Below are 23742 nucleotides of genomic sequence, written 5' to 3'. Positions count from 1 at the left end.
TGTGGGCCTGGGAAGTCGCGGGCGGGAAAGGCAAGAACAATGCTAATACGGGAACTGGGGGTAGGAGGGCCTCGCCATCTAAACTGCAGCTACCGACAGCAGGCTGGCGAGCAGAGTTTAGGGGTTGGTCAGGGCGACTGCTAAGCGGGCAGGAACCCAAGGTGGTTGGGGTCCTGTTGCCAGGTCAGCCTCTGATTGGCCATTTCAGGTCTCGGCAGGTGGAAAGTCCCTGCCCACAGCTGCCATGAAAGAGGAGGAGGGGGAAGGGAAGGCTGCCGACCCAACACTGTGACAAGAAACCACCACCGCCACTGCTATCAGATGGAAGCTTTATAATCCAGAAATTTTGTATGCTGCGAAACAATACTAATTTGAATTTAAGAATATACTCATTAAGAATACTCATTAAGAATAAATTTTTATTTTTGCTTGTAAAGAAATGCATATTAAAGGTTTTCATCACAAAAATGATATTAAAATAATTACTTTATTACAAAGATAATATTTGATGAACAGGATAAAACTTTCACATAAGAATTAAAGGATGGAATTAAGAATATTTAGCCAATACACACTAAGCCAATACAACAAGTGACTTTGGCAACTCCAATTTATTTTATAATTCTAGATTTGGGCATTTGGGGGGAACTGCTTTATATGAATCCAGTTCTCAAACTTTGCAAAGGCAATCTTTTTACAGTATTTCATCAAGGCATCACTTTTTAAGTTATTCTGAGTTATACACTTTAAAATAATATATATTTTAGCTATGACTTTTAAATGTCAATTTTTATTCACTACCATTGATTAGTTGTTACTAGAATTTACTCAAAACAAATTCAGTGTATTCTGCATATATTGAAATAAGTGAAGCAAAAATTTATGATATGGAAGTCTTAATTTTTCTCTTGAATTTCTTTCCAAATCTTTAATTGGATACCTGTTCCCATGAAAAGTTTACCTAATGTTGTACCATATTAGGTAATTTTTGTCTAAAATTCAGTAAGATTTCACTGGTGTACTAAATTTCTTATGTAATGTGAAAGTAATTTTGGGATAACTCTTTCAACCTTATAGGAAGATGGCTAAATAAGCCTCAGAACAATATAAATGCTTTAATTATAATTAAAAATGCTTTTATTTAAAAAAAAAAGATTTTTCAACTTTATGGTAGTTCAAAAGTAGTGCATATTCAGCAGAACTCGTACTTTAAATTTGGAATTCCACTTGTCCTGGTTAACAACATGTAGGACAACACCCTCTTGATGGGGCAGCAGCAGGGAGCAGCAGCTCCGGTCAGCCAAAGAATCATCAGGGCAAGCAGCACACTGCAGAGCATGGTGCTGGTGGGCACAAGGTGTGGTACGTGCATTTTCAATTTACAATGTTTTTAATTTATTGTGGGGTTTAGTAGAGGAGCATCTATGATGCCAACTGGGCAGAGCTCCGTAGGCAGTTGAACATTTCTCGTACGTACTGCTACGGGAACCTCCTTTACAATGTATGGAAGAATGGCAATATAAATAAGTTGGTTAAGAAGAGAAGTGACACTGTGTGAAGCAGTGCACCTGTTAATTTTTTTTTAGAAAAACAAGTTTTAACCATCAACATATAATCAAAATTTCCAGTCTCCCAATATACAGTTAATCACAGCAGAATTGACAATCAAATTTCGCTCTAGTTGGAGCCAGACCTCTTTACATATTTAACTAGTCTTATTTTCACCTTTTCTTGCTATACAAAATGTTTCTACTTCTAAGGCATTGCTACATTTACAAAATCTGCAAGAAAAAGCTCTTCAATGTACAACTTCAAAGTATAAATACGAACATCCTCATACAATTAAGCTTCAAGTCAGGATTTTCTATAATGGGCTTATAAAAATTAAAGATTCATTCTTCAGTTCTAAACAGCTGGTGCTGGTGCAAGGAAGTAATTTCACTGACCCTGGGGATGCAAGTGTGTCTCATGGCTGTGGTGGTGGTGGTCGTCACATCAACCTGTATGCATGAACCACATACCCAGAGATGTAGGGGACTGGCGACCTCTTCAGAGAAAATCTTCTTCTGAGCCTTTTTATACAAGTTCTTCTAAAGGGTCCATTTTCTGCACTATGTAAAGAAGCCACTTTCTTTTCTTTTGTGTAAATCGCTTGAGGTTTAAAAAAGATAAACCACATGTCCCTATCCTAACAAGAGCTTGAAAATCAAATAAAGAAATAAAAAGCTGAAACAGAGAAAATTAAAAGAAAGAAAAAAGAAAGAAAAAGCTGGTATATATATGTAGCTACTAGGTATTTTGTCTTCCCTTTTTTATTTTTTTAAATTAAGATAAATCAAAAGTTTCTAGCTTAAGTTAGGTAAAATCAGAGAAGAGAAAAAAGTAGATTATATAGCAAATACTTCTCTTGACACCTGTAATTTCTAAAACCACTAAGAGCATTTTAATTAGAATTAATTTTTATTAAAATTTATATTAAATTATATAATTAATTACATAATTTGATCTATATTGTATTTATTAAATTAACTTTATTAAATCATTAATTTAAATAAAATTTAATAAATTTTTAAATATAAATTATAATTTAGTATAAATTAATTTTATTAAATAAACAATGATTAAATAAATTTAAATCAAACAATATTAATTAATAAAATAAAATAAATTTAAATCAAACAATATTAATTTATATAAATTTAAATTAATATATTGAATTATTTATATTTAAAATTTATTAAATTTTATTTAAGTTAATTTTAATAAAAATGTTCTTAATGGTTTTAGAAACTACAGGTGTCACAGAAGTATGTTATATAATCTGCTTTTTCTCTTCTCTGATTTCACCTACTTAAGCTAGAAACTTTTGATTTATCTTTTATCTTAATATACAAAAATTAAAAAAAGGTTTTGTTAAGCATTTCATCTTTTAAAAATTTATATTATTTTCTTTCTTTTTTTTGATCACATGTTTTTAAAAAATGTGTTTGTAAGCATTATTGAAGAGCCCAGAAAAGCAGGTAGATAAATAGTCCAGATATTTAATGATACATTCTTACAAATTAACTTTTACATTGGAAATGGTTCATGTGATTCCACTTTTGGTTTGACTCAAAAATACTCTTCCTTCTGGACATATTTAACTTCTAGAAAACTGAATTAATGTGAAATGACTTTTCTATAGAAATGAAAATAAGTAAAATGGATAGGTGTCATACTATTTGGATTAAAAGAATCTTAGAATTTACCCACTAAACTTCATGTTCAGGCCCTCCCCACTGTAATTTTCTTTTAGTAGTTTTACAATGTTTTCTTCTATAAACTAAAGAATTCACAACTTTTGCAACATTATATTTTGTTTTCATATACTCTAAATCTGAGATATATATATATTTTTCATATGGGTCGGATTTTTCTTCTTTCCTATTATTTAAATGTATCATTTTTATCTTAATACAATTAAATTTAACAAATATAATCATAAAAAAAAAAAGAGGTTGGAGCTAATGGTTCACTAATGCTCCTCTGTACAGTTGCTCACAAAAGTACATAAGAATTGATTACTGCTGAGGATTACCTGATACATTGGAACAAAATTTTATAAACAAAAAGTGCTATAGCAAAGAAAACAAAAAAAATTTAAGTCCTATAGCAAAAAAACACACACACACAAAAGAAAAAAAAAGACAAATTACCCAGTATATATCTCGACTTTTTTTCTTTCTCTTTTTGTCTACAAATACATGACCTTGTTTTCCAAAAGGCCACTCTGTAAAAAAAGTACAAAGTGTTTATGGCTTCTTTAAAGTGCTAAATCATCTCTGGCTTGAGAATTACCTATTGCTTTAGAAGGTCCTGTAGTACAACTCTGGCGCTATTGTCCGGGGACACTGGCAATGGTGTAAAGGTGGGCATGAAATCTGCGATAGGTTTCAAAAGCAGATGCCCAGGTCCACCAGGTCCAACTCCAGCTAGGTTAACAAGTGGCACAGCTGCTGAACGTGGAGCCAAGAATGGACTCATGTCAGTTCTTCTACCAGCTCTGAATTCTGCTGCATCTAAATGATAAGATATGGGTTATTTAGTCTCTATCCATCACAAAGAGGTCAAATTGAAATAACCTTCTAAGATAAATAAGAGCATAAAGAAAGCTATCCCTATACTGTCAAGGAGATTAACATAGATACATGAGTCAATTTACCACATATAGACTTTAAAATTCTACTTCCATGGTAGTAACACTGGTGTTTAGCACAGTTTTTGGACTGTTCTTTAATTGTTTAGAAGGAGAGCACAAGTAGACGTTAATTTATAAACATTGATACTTATTTGCATTATGAAAATCTGATTAAAGTTTATTTGGTAACTTGGAACATTTTCTGGTTAAAAAACACAATGCTACATATGTGCTTTAGGTCTCCAGATCTGGCTCCATAATCATATGCTACTGGATTCTGGATCCTACAAGCAGAATCTATGAAATATATATACATGGTGAAGGAGAATAAGAAATAAAACTATTTATACGAATAACTAATGCTTTATTAAACATATTAATGCTGTTGCTTTATCCTTAATCAATAAGCTTTACTTACTAGAACAACAGGTTTCTAAATGGTGTTACCTATGTTGCAAGGCAAACTCTTACCCACCTAAAAAATAAAGGACTTGAGAATTTAAGATTTCCCAGTAATTAACAATGGTCATGAAAAATGCTGGTGCCCATATTGTAATAATAACAATTAGAATCGATACTAATTTACCAGAAGGAAAGATAATAGATGCATATATTACCTGATCATCTTTTAGATATTCAATTAAGACTATATCCTATCAAGTTGGGCTGACACAATTCATTTTCACTGAAATAGGTATTTGGCACATGGTCTAATGTATTAGTGACTAGAATTCTGCTTTTACACAAGACCACTAACAAGTTCACAGCTTGTAGTTGCCACTTCAGCAATGGAAAACTCAAATACATCGGGCCTCCTAACACAAAGAAAGTACTAAGACAAATTCATTAAATCTAGTTGTTATCAAGTACTCCTGGATCCCCGAGCTAGATTTTCCTGTGAATGACAACTTCCTAAACTGGAAGGCTTCTGATATTATCTACTAAGCTCTGACATATTTCTTAAATTTGCTTTAATTCATGCAAATACTATTATCAGTTCATCATTGGCTTGTGTCCCTGATCAACACCAAGCAAGCCGGTTCCAAAGTGATAAAAGAAAGAGGGTATAACAGGGGGAAAGGGAGAGGGAAGAAGAACAAAGTAGAGAGAGGGAGGGGAAGACCTTGCCATAAGGAATTGAGAATCTCCTTCAAGATGCTATAGTCTAGTGTAACCAAAAAAAAAAAAAAAAAGTTTTCAGTATTGTCTATACCTCTTGTAATTTTAAATGACTTTTAAATGAATTTTAAATGAATTTTAAATGACTTTTAAATGACTTTTCACTGAATTTGGTAGTCAAACCTAAACAAAAAATAACTTTTATCAATGGAAAAATTTTATATAAATTTTATTTATCTTTCTATAAAAGTTTGGAAAAAATGAGAAGAAAAAAGTTCAAAAAGTAAGAGATATTTGTTCATATTAAGCTTTTAAAATTCTATAAATAATTTTATCCAAATTTAAGTATATGGTATGTGATACAAACTAAAGAGTACATAATAACATACATCTTTAATCTACACTAAAATGTACATCTATATTAAAATATAAAAACTTCAGAAAGATCTTCCAATAAAAAATAGTTTAATGAATAATTCAATTTCAACTCAAGAAATTTTTCTACATGTCAATACTGGTAATATGAATATAAGATCCTTAGAATATAGTGAGATAGAAAATATGTACACATGTCTATAACTACCATCCATTTGCTTCCAGGTGCTTTATGAGTCAGTTTTCTGACCTGATCTTATACATATGCCAAGTGACACTTCGATTTTCAAAGGGAAAAAAAAAGCTACACATCTGACTCTGATTAGTAATAAGCACCATTAGTGAGAAAGGCAAACAGTTTAACAGGCAAAAGTTTTAACCAGTTCACCATCATTTCCAGAAGAATGATTCAAAGAGGCTTATGTAAAGAGAGAATTATTCTGAAATACAAAGGGAAAATATTTCATACTATTTAAATTAATCTAAGCCAATGAAATATCAGACTGCTACAATATATAAAGCCTTATTGGAATTTTGAAAGCAGTATTAATGTTTTTAAAAGCACTAAAAAATTAGTTAATATCACTAAAAGCAAAATCATCAGTTAGACATTCTATTTTTCACATTGAGAAAAAAATAAGTATTTGCATTTACCTTTAAGACTTCCTGGTACATTTGCACCTTGCTCTCTCCTTCCTGGTGAGTCTAGACATTTCATGGCATGAGCAGAAAGTTTTGGTGGTGGAACAGACGGATGAGATTCCGTTTCCAGAAATTTAACAAAAAGTTCTGAAAAAGACTAAGAAAAAATCTTTTGGTTACATTAGACTAGATAATAAAATTACATTTACTATAACTAAGAAAACATACCAGCTATTTTAATTAAAAATTGATCATGCTATGTCAATCTTTCTCTTTTTTTAACAAATCAGCTTTATGGACAAATGAAAATGCAGCACTTTAGATACATTGTTTTTACAGAATTTTTTATAATTCAGTAAATAATCTTTGTGACAACACCTGTTTCAAACACCTTACTGTCAGATTTAGCTAACTAAGTGCCATTAATGACACTTAGACGTCAGTCTTTTTTCTTATTTTTTTTCCCCCCTGTGGAGGTGGGGATTGAATCCAGGTGTGCTTTAACCCCCTTTTAATTTTTTTTAAATTTTGAGATAGGGCCTTGCTGAAGCTGGCCTTGAACTTGCCATTCTCCTGCCTCAGTCTCCCAAGTCACTGGGATTATAGATGTGTAACAGCAATGCCTGGCAAGACATAAAATTTTATCAATGGAAAACATTCATTAAAAATAAGTCCCCTTTTTCCAGCAGTACTGGGGACTGAACCCAGGGCCTCATGCATGCTAGGCAAGTGCTCTACCAGAACCCCCAGTCCTTAAACATGATTTCCTAAATTAAGATCCAATCAATAGGGCTGGGGATATAGCTCACTTGATAGTGTGCTTGCCTTGCATGCAACAAGGCCCTGAGTGTTCAATCCCCAGCACTAAAAAAAAAAAAAAAAAAAAAATGCAATCAATGAATAATAGCAAAAGATTAGTAACATGATCAAGTTAAAATAATATTGCAGCATATATCTTTCTTTTAGATTAAATTCTACGTCATCCAAATAAAACAGGATCTTCCTATTTTTGTGTCCTTTTTATTACAAAAATAAAAGCCCTATATTCTATAGTGCTACTTAATTCAATTAACATCCACCTAAAGTCTACTGTATACCAGGCACGAAATCTTTTCATTTTTGTTAACTGCCTGCTCCTACCAGAATGTCAGTTTGTTCAGGGCAGATACCTAGTCTATCAGCTTTGCAGATGTATCCCCAAAGCTTACAAGTTTGGTATACAACAAATATATGATATTTACAGGTGGTCAGTAAATATCACTGGCTCAAGATCTTGAAACATACATATGTGAATATAATAAAGATTCGGCATGTATGAATGTTGTTATTTCATGGCGGCAGCATGATCAAACAAAGAAATGACGGCTGGGGATTTGGCTCAGCGAGAGCGCTTGCCTAGCATGATCAAGGTCCTGGATTTGATCCCCCAACCACAAAAATACACAAAGAATGCTTTAATACTTTGAAAAATAAAAGAACTGAATAAAAAGTTAAAATGAAACCTATATGCAAAATAAAGTAGTTCAAACTGGACTATCATCCTTACAAACCTCACTGGATCTGTTTCCACAACCCCAAAATAAAAAAGAGTTGTATGAAACAACCCAAAGAATAAATCTGATTCTTTGCAAATGAGTGTGATATACAATCATTTCACCATTCATATTCCACAAGAATAAAACTGATTCTTACACTATTAAGCACAGATTGTTGATTTGGTCTCAGAGGTGTGTTGGGGACACTTTTTGATCCTCCTCCAAGCCAACTAGTCATCCACTTTGTAACACCACCGTAATCTTCATTCAACAACTGCAAGATTATTTTAAAACAAAAATATTATCAATACAAGTAAAGAAAAATATGAATTGCTTTCACATGATTTCAACAAATCATGCTTTCTAAGTTTGGTTCCAAGTAAATATTTCCTAATACTGACAGAGGCCACAAGTACAATAAAATGTCATGCCAAGCACCCATAAAGGTTTGGGGGATTGTTAGATCTTAAAATTTCAGTACAGTAATAAAAAAGTTGACTTATAAGTTAGAAAATGTTTAAACTAATACAGTGTAGGATAAATTGAGAAAATTAGTTTAAGTAAAAGTTAAATATAATAAAAGGAAACAATTTTCTACAATGGTATTCTTTTAGTTATAAATGCATTCAGAATAGCTTTTACTGTCCAGTTACCTGCTCCATTTCCTCCTTTTGAATGTCCAGGATGCTTCCCATTAACTGTAACACTTCATGACGTTTACTCTTTGGGGTATGGAAATGACCAATAAAAAGGTTTCTCATGAGGACTCTATGAAAATAAAGGCAGAAACAGCTCAAGCCATCTCCACATGGAGTGTGCCCAAACACTAGACAGATAAACATTTAATTACACTTAAATAATTATATTTAATAACAAAAGACTGAACAATAAAATACATTAAATTAGCTTTTTTAAAATTTGACAAGTTTAATTCAGAATATTTCTAACAATCCAAAATGCATGCCTTTTAAAACATCATTTATGAGTCACCCATTTTCTTTAACCCAATGATCACCCGAGGAGGTGCCTTATTAGTGACGCTCAGTGCCTGACTGGACTGGCGCTCACCTGAAGTAGACAAGTAAGTGGCAACAACTGTTCTTGTGTTTATCTATTATATTTCTCCATTCACATTTATCAAAACATTGCTAATAATAATTTTAAGAATATTAAATATTATTGCATATATTCCTAGACTTAATATGTTTGAGCAAGATATGTTCAACAAATTATACTTTTTAAGTCTGGTTCTTGTAAATATTTTCTAATATTGACAGAGATTAGAAACACAATAAAATGTCATGCCAAGCACACATAAGTTTGGGGGATTGTTAGATTTTAAAATTTCAGTAACATATACAAGGGAACTGACATTTAAAGACAATAAAGGGAGAAAAAATAGTAAAAGGAAATTTTTTTCATTTTTAAGTACTTCACATTGGGGTGATGTTTTAAATCTTCCATATGATTTTAAGAAAAAGAACGTGTTGGGGAAAATATACTTAAAAAAAAAAAAAAAAGAAGGCAAGTTATTCTATTGACCCTCATTTAAAACTACCTCACTCTTTGCCCAGGGATGGAGCCGGAAGAGGGGACGTCCTTGTGGGGGCTGCAGAAGCTGCACCCCCCTCCCCCCAGCTGGGCGTGCAGCTACTTCACAAAATAATTGATGGCTTCTGTGGTCCAGCTTATCCTCTCTACCAGGATTACCACATTGTTTGGGATTCAACAGAATGGATGAATGTTTTAGAAAATGTTACCAAAATTTTTAAAGCTCTAGTTGGTAAAAATTTATCCGATGAAGAGACACTTCAGCAATTGAATCATTTGAATTCATCTCATCAAGAAGCTATCATGAAATGCTTGAAAAGTAGGAAAGATGAAATCAAGCAAGTTCTTTTAAAGGAAATAGTTGATATTTCTTCTGCACAGTTACAGGATTTTGATTGGCAGTTAAAGCTTGCACTTTCTAGTGACAAGATTGCTACTTTACAAATGCCACTCTTAAACCTTCATCTAGATGTAAAAGAAAATGGTGAAGTAAAACCATATTTGGTTGAAATGAGTAAAGAAGAGCTGCAGAATCTAATAAACTCCTTGGAAGCAGCTAATAAGGTGGTTCTGCAGTTGAAATAACAAGAAATAATGGCTACCAATGCTATCAGATGTCACTGCAACACTTGATATGGCAGAGTGAATGCTGTGTGTTCAAGACCGCTGAGATGTATTGACTCTATACCAGGCTGAGAGGGCAGCAGAGCTGAGATTTGAAAGATAAAAGTCTACCAGCCTCCCTAAGGAACAGGAAATTACTTAGTAGATAGGAAAAAGATAAAATGAAAGATGAAAAAGATGTAGTTGCAGTTTATATTTTCATAATGATTGTTTTGTCTCATTTATTAAATATTTGAGAAATCTGTGTAGATAAAATTTTATTGAAAAGTAAAAGTAGCTTATAAAGTAATGTAAACATGCAGAAGCACAACATACTTGAATATTGTTTAAAAATGACTAGAAAAGACATGTATTATGGATATATAATTAATTTGTGATATTTAAGAATAACTTTTTAAAAGAATGTATAAACTGCATTTATAACTCAGGAGATTTCATATCTTTCTCATATTTCAAAGAAAAGATTATAAAATTTTTTATAAGATTAAAAAATTTCTTAGAGAAAAGTCTTTATCAGACGTGAAAAAACAATTCAAAATTTATGTGAATTTTTAGATTCTATGATCTAAAATCTGGAACACACAGAAATGAAAATAACATTGCTATTTCTGCATTTCCATGTCTGGTTGGGAGACTGTGTTCTGATTAGATGTCATTGTGTAGTGTATATATTGATACTGGGGTATCAGGTAAGACTGACTATATACAGGTCCGTTTTGTTATAAATTCTTTTTTTTGAATTTTTAATATTTATTTTTTAGTTTTTGGCGGACACAACATCTTTGTTTGTATGTGGTGCTGAGGATCGAACCCGGGCCGCACACATGCCAGGCGAATGCGCTATCGCTTGAGCCACATCCCCAGCCCCTGTTATAAATTCTTAATGAACTTAACACTTTTGGATGTTACAAATTACATTGGAAACCAGAAAATTTTTAACCTCAGCTAACTTTAAAAATAAGTGTTCTGAACAAATAAAAAGTGTCATGTTTCCAAAAAAAAAAAAAAAAAAACTACCTCACTCATCTCAACATATGAGAAAAAGAAAAGACTTCTTAAAAATCTAGTCATATTATAAAGATCTACATTTATAAGTTGTTTTTACCATAAAAGCAATCTCTATAAAATATACAAACGTTAAAAGGCAAAAGCTTACTTGTCTACTTTTCCTTCTGTGCTGTTTACCAAATTCGTCAATTTCTTTTGGGCATCGTCCAACATTTCTTTTCGGAGCTCATCTGGTTTAAAATATATGAATAAAGATAGCTATTAACTGATTAAAATAGTTTGGGCAGACACATAATGATACTTATAAGGTCTTTATTATGAACTTTGAAAATACACCCTATTCTAATTGGGAATATTCAATTACCTCCATCTCATCTGTGGTTTAGGAATCCAGGATCTCTAGGAAATAAGCAAGAAGCCCGGGAATGCATTATTCCATATGGTTTCCCCCAATAAAATATCTGATTCCTTAAAAAAATTTTTAAAACTCACAAAAGATTTCCATCCTCTAGAAACTTAATATCAAAGAAATTTTATCACTATTTCCTTGCACGAAACATTTCCAGAGCAACTCTTATTTAATAGGAGGAAATAGAAAGATCAATTTCATATTTTTCTATTTTCCTGGCTGGATTCTGGTTTTGGTGAGTTGAGTAAGAGTTCTGCACAACTAAGTCCTTGGCTCAAGACACAGTTGATAGAACAGGCCAAAGTATTCAAGGGTAAGGAAATCATAAAATACAATTCAGACCATTACAACAGTTTATGACTGATTTAGAAGGATGCTTGGACTATTTTTAAATTCTTATTTAAAAAGTAAGCAAAATCTGGGCTGGGGTTGTAACTCAGTGGTAAGAGTGCCTGCCTACCACACGTGAGGCACATGCTAATCATAACACAGGGCCAAGGATTCCTGGACTAAGAAATTCGCAGTTGAACATGGAGTTTATACCTGTTACTTCGAAAGTGGATCGTGTGAGCTGAAAGAGATGCTTACTAATTGTAAGGAAGATTACATGTTTTCATTTTGAAAGAAATGAAGAGGAGACCACTTTGTAACAGAGCTCTACTTCGCAAATCAGGAAACACATCCAATCACGAGTCTCTGACCTCTTTCCACAAACCTAGTCTATCGACTTATGCATTTTCCCAGCAGTAGCTGTATATAAGTTCCCTTATCAGATACATGACTTGCAAAAATTTTTTTCCTCATGTATGGGTTACTTCTCTTTGTTAATGGTATCCTTTGAACAACAAGGTTTTAATTTTGATGAAGTCCAATTTATTTATTTTGTTGCTCGTGCTAAGATAGTATTCCTTACCCAGACCATGAAGACTTACTTCTGTCTTAAAGAGTTTTACAGTTTGATTTTAAAATTTAGGTCTTTTTTTTTTTTTTTTCTGTTAAGAGGTGGTTTAACAATTCCAAACACAAAATTTCTCATCAGTTTTTAAAAGCTATTTACAAAAAGTTTCAATTCTACTACTTTTACTTTTAAATATATCAAGCACTTCTAAATATATAGAAGGACTAGATATTCCACATAAGACCCTGTCCACTATTCACACAGCACTGGTAAATAAAATTGCACGCATAGCAATGGTTAAATATGAGGTATCTTCTAATATGACCATTTTGTCCTTGAACCTCTCCCTCCTCATTTCCTTCTATTTTCAGTCCAGTGGACAAGTACAGGCATATGTAACACTTAGAGATGGTCGAACAAATCCATATCCAAAAGTCTTTTTACAGAGGACAAGCTTTCCTATGAATTTCAACAAAAAATGCACAAAATGTTCTAATTTTACTAACTACTTGGTCATACACTGGCAACCTCTTTAACATCTAGAGACTAGATGTTACAAAATTGGGACTTATTTGTCCATTATATACACTATATACACAGCAAAAACAAAATGCACAAAACATAGAAAACTGATGTCTGAAAATGTCCAAATATGAACACACTAACCTTTTGCAATTGCTTCCCTCCCACCTCCTCCACATCACTGAGCAAATACAGACAGTACTATACCGCTCACAGAGGTGGTTTAATAGTTCCATTCCCAAAAGACTATTTCATACGAATTTTAGCAAAAAGATATTTACAAAGTGATATTTTACTACCTCTATGTTTAACATACATCGGGCACTTCTAAACATCTAGACAAGACTAGATATTTCAAGTAAGGACTCAATTTGTCCACTATGTACATGACAGTCTTGAATACACTGCACACATGTAACAATAGTTCTAATTTGAAAATGTCTTCAAAATATGAGCATTCTGGCCCTTCACCGACCCAGTGGGCTATAATGCTCAAAATTTTCAGAAGACAATCTTTCCTAGGAGGACTCATTTGTCCTTTATATACACTATGTACACAGCAAAGTAAAACAAAACCCATAGACAACTCTTGGCTCTCGGTAAGCACACTGGCACGGTGCTCCCCAGGACCAGCACACAACTGTACTATTCAACAGGGGTTTGGCTATTGCACCCCCCCCCCAAAAAAAAAGAAACCATTTCATAAGAATTTTAACAAAAGAAATTTACAAAATGTGTCATATATTTTACCACTTCTACTTTTAACATATATCAGGCACTTTAGAACATCTAGAAAACCTAGATATTTAAAAAAAAATATTTAGCATTTTCAACTATATATACACTAATGAGTAATAAAATGCACACGCAAAACAATGGTTATTATATGAAAAATGTCTTTTACGTAAAACCAGTCTGACACAGGACCTCCTTCTCACGGTCAGTCTTCTCCATGTCCAACAACCCACTGAACAAACGTGGACAAGTGTCGCTCCTAGAGGTGGTCTAACAAATTCATTTCAAAGTCACTTCCAGAAAACATTTCTGATTTTTTCAAACAAATGGACATTTACAAGACGTTATTTTCTAACTCTATCATACGTCAGGCATCCTCTTTACATTTAGAATGTCCAGATGCAGCACAAGTTTTAAAAGGTTGGGGGGCAAGTTGACAGCAGCTTTTTCATATTATATACACAGGCCTTTTACAAAGGGCCAGGAAATCTCCCCAAAGGGTGGCGGGCGTTTCCAACTGGGTAGATGCGGCTTGTGACCACCGTTTCTCTCTTTGGTAGAACGAACACCAACCGCCCCAGCCGCTAACCGTTCCACCCGTCGTCATGTCATCTTCCGGGGCTTCTCTCACCTTCCAGGACGGTGGCCGAGACAAGGTGCGGTCTCCAGGAGCGGGCACTGAGCGCTCACGGAGAGCCCTGGTCTGTGCGGCTCCGCAGTCCAACGCGTGGTCGAGCTTTCAGGCGTCCATCCTCCTTCTTGGGACCTTGAAGCCCCTGTTTGCATCAGTTTGTGGTTTTTCCAAATTGCAAAATACCATCATGTAAATAGGCTAACTTTATCAAAGTGGAGGCGGTTGCCATAACTATATTATAAAAGCAAGGTTTGTGTTTGGAAAATCTACTATAAACTTCTCCTTTCCTATGTTTCCAAGGAATTTAAACTCGGATTTAAAAGGGGGAAAGGAAAAAGGGAAGAAAGTACTCTTTATTAAAGTAAACTTGCTAATCTGGGCAACATTTTATTTTAGATCCTTTATCTGTGTATGAATTCTATGAGCATGTGATTGCTTTTGGGGCCTTTTCTTGCACTACTTTTTTTTTTTTTTTAATTCTCATTGTTATTTCTGATACTGGAGCTTAAGCCCAGAGTTACTTTACCACTGAGGTGCGTTCCCCAGCCCTTTTTATTTTGAGACAGGTTCTCACTAAGTTGCTCAGGCTGGCTTGAATTTGTGATCCTCCTGCCTCACCTTCCTGTGGTGCTGGGATTACAGGCGTGTGCCATTGTGCTTGGCTCTAACACTACATTCTGAATGGGAAGAGAATTCTTGACTCTTCAGAGGAAGAAGAGCAAATAAGTAAGTTAACCTCATTACTGTTCTGACTTAACCATCCAACCCACAAGCTGCAGAAGGAGCCTGAGTGAAGATGGGCAGGGTCTTCTCATCTGTTCTCCTCTGCTCCTCCCCACCGGTAAAGAGAGGGAGCAGAGAAATAGAAGTCAAACTTCATTGCCCTGTTCTTCTCTGAAATTTCCCTTCTCCTAGCTACTTTCTCTATAACTAATAATTTTATGCCAATTATTTGTCAAAATGATAATAATTTGGGTATACTGGGTCATATTTATCAAAATTATTTAAATCTGTATATTTTTATTGATTTAATGTAGTCACTAAAGACTTAAAAATTGTGTGTGGCTCACAGTCTATTTCTATTGAACAGTATTTTATTAGATCATAACCTGAATATAAAACTACACTATTCTGTCTCTTTTTTAAGAAAAAAAAAAAAATGAACTGGGTATGGTGGTGCATGCTCACAGTGCCAGTTACTTAGAAGGCTGAGACAAGAGGATCCCTTGAACCCAGGATTTGGAAGCCAGCCTGAACAACATGGAGATGGAGAGACAGTCTCAAGCAAACAAACAAAAATGAATGACAGACATTTTCAGAGTAAAATTCATGGAACAGATTCTGATACAAAGTATCAGATTCTGAGTAGATTCTGCTGCACACAATTTTAGCAAAATAAGTTAGAAAGTCAAAATGTAATTTAAGGCCAAAATCTCAAGAATAAAATTTCTTAAACCATTATTAAAATATATGGTTAGTTCCTGAGCTAATGTGACACAGAATGCAAAAGGCTATTTCAAATTCAAGGAGTAGTTTAAATGTATTTTGATATTTGTGTCCAGAAAAAGAACAAAGTCAGAATTAAGGGAAAAGGGTTGAAAGAAATGTGTTAACTGAGAGGCTAGAAAAAGGCAACCACCCACTTCCAAGGTCTCCAGAGGCACCTCTTTTTCTCCAGGAACATTTACTCTCCTCCCATCAGAGATTCTGAATTTTCTCTTTAAAAACTGAAGACTAACTCAAACCACAATTTGAACTGCATTTACACAGGTAGGCAAATAGCACCATTTAGAAATGACTTTAAGCCAAATACAATATTCCTGTGAAATAACCTCACACGCCAAAAGGATTCTTTAGAAGTTAGAGTGGGAGATGGATCAAGGACTTAGGAATACAACCAGAGACCCTGTGTCTAATAGAAGAAAAAGTAGGCCCTAATCTCCATTATGTAGTATTAGGCGCCAACTTCCTTAATAAGACTCCTAGAGCGCAAAAATTAAAACCAAGAATCAATAAATGGGATGGACTCAAAATAAAAAGTGTCTTTTCAGCAAAAGAAACAATCTGTGAGGTGAATAAAGAGACTACATCTTGGGAGCAAAAGCAAATCTTCACCCCTCACACATCAGATAGGGCACTTATCTCTAGGGTATATAAAGAACTCAAAAAGCTAAACACCAAAAAAACACAAGTCAATAAATGGCCAAAGACATGAACAGACACTTCTCAGAAGAGGTTATTCAATCAATCAACAAATATATGAAAAAATGTCTATCATCTCCAGCAATTAGAGATGCAAATCAAAACTACTCTAAGATACCATCCCACTCCAGTCAGAATGGCAGTTATTATGAAGACAAACAACCAAAAGTGTTGGCGAGGATGCAGTGGAAAAGGCACACTCATACATTGCTGGTGGGACTGTAAATGTTGCAGCCAATATGGAAAGCAGTATGGAAATTCCTTGGAAATCTGAGAATGCAACCACCATTTGACCCAGCTATCCCTCTCCTCATTCTATACCCAAAGGACTTAGAAACAGCATACTACAGGGACACAGCCACATCAAAGTTTATAGCAGCACAATTCAAAATAGCTGAACTGTGGAACCAACCTAAATACCCTTCAGTAGATGAATGGATTAAAAAAACTGTGGCATATACACACAATGGAATATTACTCAGCAATAAGAGAGAATAAAATCATGGCATTTGCAGGTAAATGGGTGGCGTTGATGCTAAGTGAAGTTAGCCAATCCCAAAAAAACTAATGCCAACTGTTTTCTCTGATATAAGGAGGCTGACTCATAGTGGGGTAGGAAGGGGGAGCATGGGAGGAATAGATGAATTCTAGATAGGGAAGAGGGGTGGGAGGGAAAGGGAGGGGGCAGAGGATTAGCAAGGATGGTGGAATCATCCAAAGTACATGTATGTAGACACGAATTGGGTGTCAACATACTTTATATACAGAGATATGAAAAACTGTGGTATATGTGTGTAATAAGAATTGTAATGCAAAAAAACCAACAAAGTACATGTATAAAGACATAAATTGGTGTGAACATACTTTATATACAAAGATATGAAAAACTGTGCTCTACATGTGTAATAAGAATTGTAATGAATTTAGCTATCATGTACTTAAAAAAATAAAATCAAATTAAAAAAAGTGAAATAAAACTATATATAGTTATATGTGTACTATATTCATAAGTTGTTGTGAAATAAATAGCAGAAATAAATACAGCATTTAAAATATTACTTAAAGTCTATACCCATATACACACAGCATAAATATGTACATGTTTTCAATTGTGTATCAGTGTATGTTTGTGTAAATATACAGAGAAATAAGAGCACACAATAGATATCTATATATTGGTATATTCAAGAAAAGTATGAAAGAATAATACCAAACTGCTAAATGTTAATGAAGAGTCTCTGCAAGGGTGGATGGTGGTTTTAGTGTAGAATTAGCAAGACTTTAACCTATAGTTGAGTTTATGTCTATATAATTTAATGTTTATATTAAATTAGCCTTTTAAAATATTTATCAGAGAAATGTGATAAACAGCCATGAGTCTAAAATGGAATGGGTAGATACTGTCCAGAAGTTAAAAAGTTGGATTGATAACGTTGGATGCCATGCAGCAGGCCTTTGGGGATGCAGAATAATGACATAAACACCATTTTATTTATGAACAATTAATGGATTTATAATATTTAATGTAAAAATATGATTTGTATTTTTCACTAAAAGTATTTTTTGTTTAAAAAAAAAAAAGAAGTTAGAGTGGGGAAGGGGTGTGTTTAAGTTAAGCAATACGAAAGATTGACTCTAGTCTGGGGAGAGAGTGACTCTGAGCACAGGACACACTAAACTTCCACAGCGGGGTTTTCAAAACTCTATAGACAGAGCCACAGTCTTCATCACTTGATTTAAAATTAAAATCAAACACAAAGTGTAATTACAGTAAGTCAGCATATCATAACTTCACATTTTGTGATCAGTGACAGTGCGCTATAATACTGTCTTCAGACAAAATCTTGAAATTAATCACACTCCCTACAAAGTCATTTGGATATCTCATGTCTAATCTCATCCTATGGACAAGACCCACGTCAGCTCTACTGAACAGTCACTTGACTGAAAACAATACACAAAGCCCAGAACTTGAGTCCAAGACCTAAATATGAACCATCGTCCTATCATTAGGATCAGATGTTGTTACTTTTTTGAAAAATGAACATGTTTATCTCAAAGGATTTTGAGAGAATTAACTGAATAATCAAATGTGGATTTTCTAAACAGTAGAGTCCTATATAAAACATCAGTACTCATTCACCTGATTTCTTAAAATAACTAATGAGGAGTTCATCTTTCAGCAGCCCTAATCAATATCAAACGTATGTTACATTTCAGTTAATGCTAATATTTTGTGATTTTTCCCTCCATTTTTCATATTTAAAAAAAAATAATTTTTGGTTGTAGTAGGACACAATACCTCACACGTACTAGGTGAGTGCTCTACTGCTGAGCCACAACCTCAGCCCCCCATATTTTTCATCTTTAAGAACTACAACAAAGGGGTCAATAGAAGGAAGAAAAAAATATTATAAAGATAATTTCATTTATATATTTAAATGTCAGTAAACAAATTTGGTCTGGTGTCCTATTTTCAATGGCAATCTTGAAAATAAATTTAAACCTAATAAAATATTAAATCTAATATAAAGAAATTTCACTTATTCATTAAATATAACCAAAGGAAAATTAGGTAGTCTTTTTATTATAGAATTTCAATGTATACAAGACCACTATACTTCAACACCAAATAATATATTTTTTTTTTTACAAATATCCTATCTATTTATAATTTGAAGTTGAGATATATTAGCATCTGCTTTGCCTTTTAACTCAATTCTTATCAACCCTATTAGATATGTAATTTTAAGGTCTAGAGTACATGGTTACTTCTTTTTTGTCCCATAATCATAATTATTGATTTCAGAGTAAAAAGTTAACTTCCTAAAAATGAACTTGAAGAAATTTTATAAACACATTATAACCTCACTAATTTGAATTCCACTGGATTATAATCTATGATTAAAACAAAATAGTATAACAAGGTCTGTTGAATTATTTATTTGGTTAATTGGAATTACTCTATTATTAGTGTATATACTTGAAAGAGGTTTTGTTTGTTTGTTTTGGTTTGTTTTGGATACTGTGGATTGAACCCAGGGTATTTTACCAATAACCGTACATCCCCAGCCCTTCTTATTTTGAGATAGGATCTCACTAATAAATTCCTTATGGCCTCACTAAATTGTGGCCTCAAACTTGTAATCCTCCTGTCTCAGCCTCCTGGGTCATTGGGATAACAGGCATGCACCACTGTACCCTGATGAAAGATTTTACATAAAATTTTTAATATGACCAAATCTGTTTTCCCTCTCCATTTTCCTCCCTCGCCCTTTATTATGAATGCAGATAATTTGTACTATATTTTTTAAAAAATATTTTTTAACTGTTGATGGACTTTTATTTTATTCAGTTATTCATATGCAGGGCTGAGAATGGAACCCAATGCCTCATACATGCTAGGCAAGTGCTCTACCCCTAGGTAGAGCATAATTTGTACTATGTTTTCCATACTGAAACTGAAAAGCTGTTTAAGAGTGAATGAGTCAAGTTACATAGTATTTGATTTAAAAAGGTTACACAGACTAGCCAAATCCCAAAAGAAAGGATTGCAATTTTGTCAGAGAAAAGCAATATTACTGTAATATTTCCCTATTACAAATCAGCTGGATGGACTATATCCAGCTCAAAGAAGTGTTCTGGTCAGCCCACACAGGGTTTTCATGAAAATGCAAATTAGTTGTCACACTAACAAATGGGGATATTTCAAATGAACATCCAGATTTCCAATATCTCTTGAAAGATTGGAGATTTATCAACAATGGGACCATATGCTTGTGCAGAGCTAAAAATCTGCTGTACCCATAAGAAAAACTTCAACTCATCAGTCTCTATCCTCTTCCTTTGCTCTCATATTATCATTCTGGTTCAGCTGACAACTTGTGTTTGTGATCCATGCTTAAGAGTTTCATTTCTCCATGCAACAACCCATTTCTAACTCCACCTTCCCAGCCCCCACATCAAACTACATCCTGCCTCCCCACACACCTACATTCACATGTACACTGCACTTGGTTATTATTAGGCAAACATGTCTTTGGCCAGTTATTGGATTATACTAACTCATGTGAGTTTCTCCTCCTGTCTGGAATGCTTTTCAGCAACTTCTTACTACTTAATTGTACCTAGTTTTCACTCTCGTGGGGTCTTCTATACCCAACAGCCCTTCATTCCACAAACTAAGGAGAAAGGGTTACACCTACTTGACACATGTTGTCTTCCCTTTTCTGCCTGTCAATCTCTTGAAGTAGACCTTTGTCCCTGTCTTTGGTAACTCCAATGCCTACTGCAGTGTTTGGTATACAGAAGATAAAAAAATGAATATTTGATAAATACAGAATGATTTTTCTGGGGCTGGGGTTGTAGCTCAGTGGAAAATCGCTTGCCTTGCACATTTGAGGCACTGATTTCAATCCTCAGCACCACATAAAAATAAATAAATAAAATAAAGATATTGTGTCCATCTACCTAAAACAAAAAATATTTAAAAAAAAAGAATTATTTTCTCTAAAAAGGGAGAATATCTGGGAAAAAGAAAATAAAAAATTATTCATGCTCTGAATTATCCATATCTATAGAAAGAAGAGAAAGCATAAAAAATGTTAACTCAAAACGTTCTCACTAGTACATAATTTACTTTTTCCTTTATACTAATTGTTTTTGAAATACTAAAATTTCTAAAACATAGTTCATTTAAGATACTAATACTAGGCAAACATACTTAAAAATGTACTCATTAAGGCTGGATGCAGTGGTATATGCCTGTAATCCTAGCAACTCAGGAGGCAGAGGCAAGAGGATCACAAGTTCAAAGCCAGCCTCAGCTACTTAGCGAGGCCTTAAGCAACTCAGTGAGACATTGTCTCAAAAAATAAAAAAGGCTGGGAATGTGGCTCGGTGGTTAATTGTCCTTGGGTTTAATCCCCAGTAAACAGCACCCCCCACCAAAAAAAAGTAACCATTAAGGTCAGACGAGGTGGTGCACACCTGTAATTCCAGTGGCTCTGGAGGCTGAAGCAGGAGGATTCCGAGTTCAAAGCCAGCCTCAGTAATTTAGTGAGGACCTAAGCAACTTAGTGAGACTGGTCTCAAAATAAATAAAAAAGCTAGGGATATGGCTCAGTGGTTAAATATCCATGGGTTCAAACTCTGATTTAAAAAAAAAAAGAGGAAATATTAAGTTGAAAAGAGCTTAATTATTTCCCTAAATTTTATATATATATAAATTCAAATTTGGCATTGTCTAGTATACCCATATGTTTATATCATCACAAATAACTTTTTAACCATTTATGGCAATTCAGAACACTGCATCTGGTACTTCTTATATGTTTCCTCTAAAATCACCACTTCTGCCAAAAACATCTATAAAGAAATCCCTCAAAGGTTTGGGTAACAAAGCGTCTGGGAATGTATTTGGCCTATGGTCAACAAGTCATTATATGTTTTCTTGTATAAATCATGTCCTAGAAAACGGAATGTCTTTATTTAAAACAAAAACTCTATCATAAAGCTCCGCAAAGGAAGTTCCATGAAAAACATTTTAAGCTTCTTTTATATTTGTAGTTTTAAAATGGTTTTAAGCTTCATATTATAGTAAGTTTTTACTGGAACTCATTTTATACATTCTTTCAGATTTTCTTTTTAAAAAATATTCTAAGGAAATTTTCCATTCTCAACTCTGAAGAAGACTTTTTTTTAAAAGAAGTTTCTAAGCTTTCTTTTAAAGCAGGTGGCAGGGGAGGGGGCAGGACACAGTAGTTTGGAACCTTTTAAAATAGAGGTATAAAATGGCAGATAGACCCAAAACATTTTCCCAACTTAGAACTAAATTGTACTGCATATGAAAATTTGTTTTTCTTTGCATATCATAAAATTCACCACTCTTTTAAGTAACAGTTACTGAAACAAGAACTATTATTTGCTAATTATTTATCCAATCATTTTCATTTAAGCAGGAATTTATCTCAAGGATGATGGTAGAAGTGAAAAAAGAATGACAGTGAGATAACACATCTTTTAATGGTTCAGCTACAGTCTAGGTTTACACTGATGTGTATATCTCATCAATAACAATTTTATGAAAATTCTGGATCTAAATATACTCAATAATGACACCGTCCTATCTGAGTTTGAAAAAACAAATATAATGTGGTATGTGAAATAAGTCTTCTTAAACTTTTTCAAATTACAAATGAAAAAGCATGCCTTCAGATGGAATAATTCCAAAACTAAAGGATAATAGTAACCCTTCTACCAGTCAACACTATGTATTAAAATATAGTACTCATAGGACCTTAGGGTTTCCTTTTATTGTCACTCGAGAGGTATAGCGGGGAATATGTAAGTCAGTTTTCAACAGTTCTCACAGTTTTAAATAGTTCTTATTCTTTGTAAGAATCTACAGAGAAGTCGGGGGAGGGGAGGGGAGGGGTTGGGGAGATAGGAAGGATAGTAGAATGAAACAGACATTATTATTACTGTGTGTATATATGTGACTGCATGACCAATGTGATTCTGCAACCTGTATACTCAGAAAAATGAGAAATTATATCCCATCTGATTCAAATGTATGATATGTCAAGGTCATTGTACTGTCATGTGTAACTAATTAAAACAAATTTTAAAAAAAAAGAATAAGAACCTACTAGTGGTGTAAGGCTCTCCCTCAAGTTCCTTTCCTCCACATTATGCTGCCTGACCCTTAATAGGTTCTAGAGAAACTAAATGCACACTTGTCATATGATCACTGTTGTGCGCCACTGTCTTAACTCATGGTGTATCTGTGCTATATATAGTTTCCTTTGTTCCTTGTACAAAGGGATCTCTCTAATATGCTACACAGCACCTAATACAAAGTCAAGTGATTGGTTCTCATTAAGTAGCTAATGCCCAATAAAGCATCTACCTTTACATTTTTCATACAAGGCCTATAAATACCCTCAACTCATGATCCCAGTTGAATGTTCAGGGCATAATAATTATGCACTCTAAGAAGGGCTGAAATCATGAGCATGATATTGGTGTTTTGATACTGGTGTCATATGCAACCATTCTCTTTTGTTTGACTAGACTAAATCATCTCATCTCTGATAGCAGTGATAAAAATCAACCATTGTGAATAAAATACCACTTTTTAAAACAAGTTTCCTAATATTGTTTAAATGTTGAAACTGCCTATCAACTAATCATTAGTGTACAAATGCTTAGAAGTAAAACAATACTTTGCCTCTACATTGAAGTCTCTATGTACTTCATCGCAACAAAACCCAATCTGTCTTTTTCAAAATTGTTTCTCCTGGCAAAAAT

The 23742-nt window shown here is 33.7% G+C and overlaps 1 protein-coding gene and 1 pseudogene across 3 annotated transcripts in view; one reads left to right on the top strand and one right to left on the bottom strand.

Moving 5' to 3' along the window:
* Positions 1–399: 399 nt before the first annotated feature.
* Trip11 (thyroid hormone receptor interactor 11) overlaps positions 400–23742 on the bottom strand; it is a 66386-nt gene continuing 43043 nt past the window's right edge. For all 3 annotated transcript variants that reach the window (XM_046440632.2, XM_046440633.2, XM_058577793.1), the window contains exons 17-21: positions 11180–11261; positions 8502–8616; positions 8006–8122; positions 6326–6470; positions 400–4058 (exon numbers count right to left, since the gene is read on the bottom strand). In XM_046440632.2, the coding sequence (XP_046296588.1) occupies positions 3838–4058; positions 6326–6470; positions 8006–8122; positions 8502–8616; positions 11180–11261 (680 nt within the window). In that variant the 3' untranslated portion in view covers positions 400–3837. The remainder of the gene's footprint in view (positions 4059–6325; positions 6471–8005; positions 8123–8501; positions 8617–11179; positions 11262–23742) is intronic.
* LOC124090204 (COMM domain-containing protein 8-like) lies at positions 9425–10203 on the top strand (annotated as a pseudogene).

The sequence above is a fragment of the Marmota monax genome, unplaced genomic scaffold, assembly GCF_021218885.2.
Source record: "Marmota monax isolate L192 unplaced genomic scaffold, Marmota_monax_Labrador192_F-V1.1 WCK01_AAM20220418_F8-fsc00017, whole genome shotgun sequence".
In the NCBI taxonomy this organism is placed as follows: domain Eukaryota; kingdom Metazoa; phylum Chordata; class Mammalia; order Rodentia; family Sciuridae; genus Marmota; species Marmota monax.
The sequence above is the reverse complement of the archived record's forward strand: the minus strand, read 5'-3'. Positions and strand labels throughout refer to the sequence as shown.